Source organism: Acanthisitta chloris, unplaced genomic scaffold (assembly GCF_000695815.1).
Source record: "Acanthisitta chloris isolate BGI_N310 unplaced genomic scaffold, ASM69581v1 scaffold40314, whole genome shotgun sequence".
In the NCBI taxonomy this organism is placed as follows: Eukaryota; Metazoa; Chordata; class Aves; order Passeriformes; family Acanthisittidae; genus Acanthisitta; species Acanthisitta chloris.
Genome location: NW_008668343.1, coordinates 895 through 1808, shown reverse-complemented (window position 1 = coordinate 1808; position 914 = coordinate 895). Strand labels below are relative to the sequence as shown.

General features: G+C 54.9%; 1 protein-coding gene across 1 annotated transcript in view; it reads right to left on the bottom strand.

Moving 5' to 3' along the window:
- The window catches only part of LOC103800477 (olfactory receptor 52B2-like), a 932-nt gene extending 820 nt beyond the window's left edge, over nucleotides 1–112 (bottom strand). Inside the window, 2 exon segments of the mRNA XM_009072854.1 lie at nucleotide 1; nucleotides 3–112. The exon segment at nucleotide 1 is cut by the window's left edge and continues 297 nt beyond it. Of these exon segments, the coding sequence (XP_009071102.1) occupies nucleotide 1; nucleotides 3–112 (111 nt within the window).
- Between the last annotated feature and the right edge of the window lie 802 nt (nucleotides 113–914).

The window sequence follows — 914 nt, the reverse complement described above, 5'->3', positions numbered from 1 at the left end:
GGTACATGGAGCAGAACGGGATGGAGAGCCAGAGGTGCAGCTGCTCCATGCCTGGGATCCCAGCCAGGATGAAGGTGGCTGGGGTCAGGCTGGTCAGGTTCAACAGGGCCATGTCTCTCCTGGAGGCAAAGGCAGAATCATGGAATCAGAGTATATTAAGGTGCTGGAATGGACCCTTAGAGATCATCCAGCCCCGACCCCTGCCCTGGGCAGAGACACCTCCCACCAGAGCAGGTTGCTCAAGGTTCATCCAACCTGTGAACACTGCCAGGGTTGGGGCAGCCACAGCCTCCCTGGGTAACCTATGCCAGTGTCACACCACCCTCACAGGAAAAAACTTCTGCTTAATAGCTAGTCTAAATTTCCCTCTCTACATTTCTCCCCATTGGCCCTTGTCCTGCCCCTGCAGCTCCTAACACAGATCCCTCTGCAGCTTCCCTGGAGCCCCTTCAGATCCACAAAACCTTCTCTTCTCCAGGCTGAACAGCCTCAGCTCTCTCCTAGGGAAGCTGCTCCAACCCTCTGATCAGCTTTGTGGCCTTCTCTGGCCTTGCCCCAACAGTTCCATGTCCTTCTGCTGTTGGGGACACCAGAGCTGTGTGCAGCACTCCAGATGGGATGTCTGGAGTGCAGAGCAGAGGGGAGAATCACCACTCTTGAGCTGCTGCCACACTCCTGTGGCTGCAGCCCTTTATTTTGAATGCACTGCTGGATATTATTTCAGGTGCTAGAGCTGTTCCATCAGCACCATCACCTTGTGGCACCTGCTCTGGGCAGCCAAGAACCACAGCCAGAGGAGCAAACCCCACAGCTTGTCCTTGCACCTCTGTCATGTGGGAACAGCAATGGCCAGACTCTCTCCTGGCTTGATTTTAACACAGTGTATTTTGCTCCCAAGTGCTTCCACTCAGAGC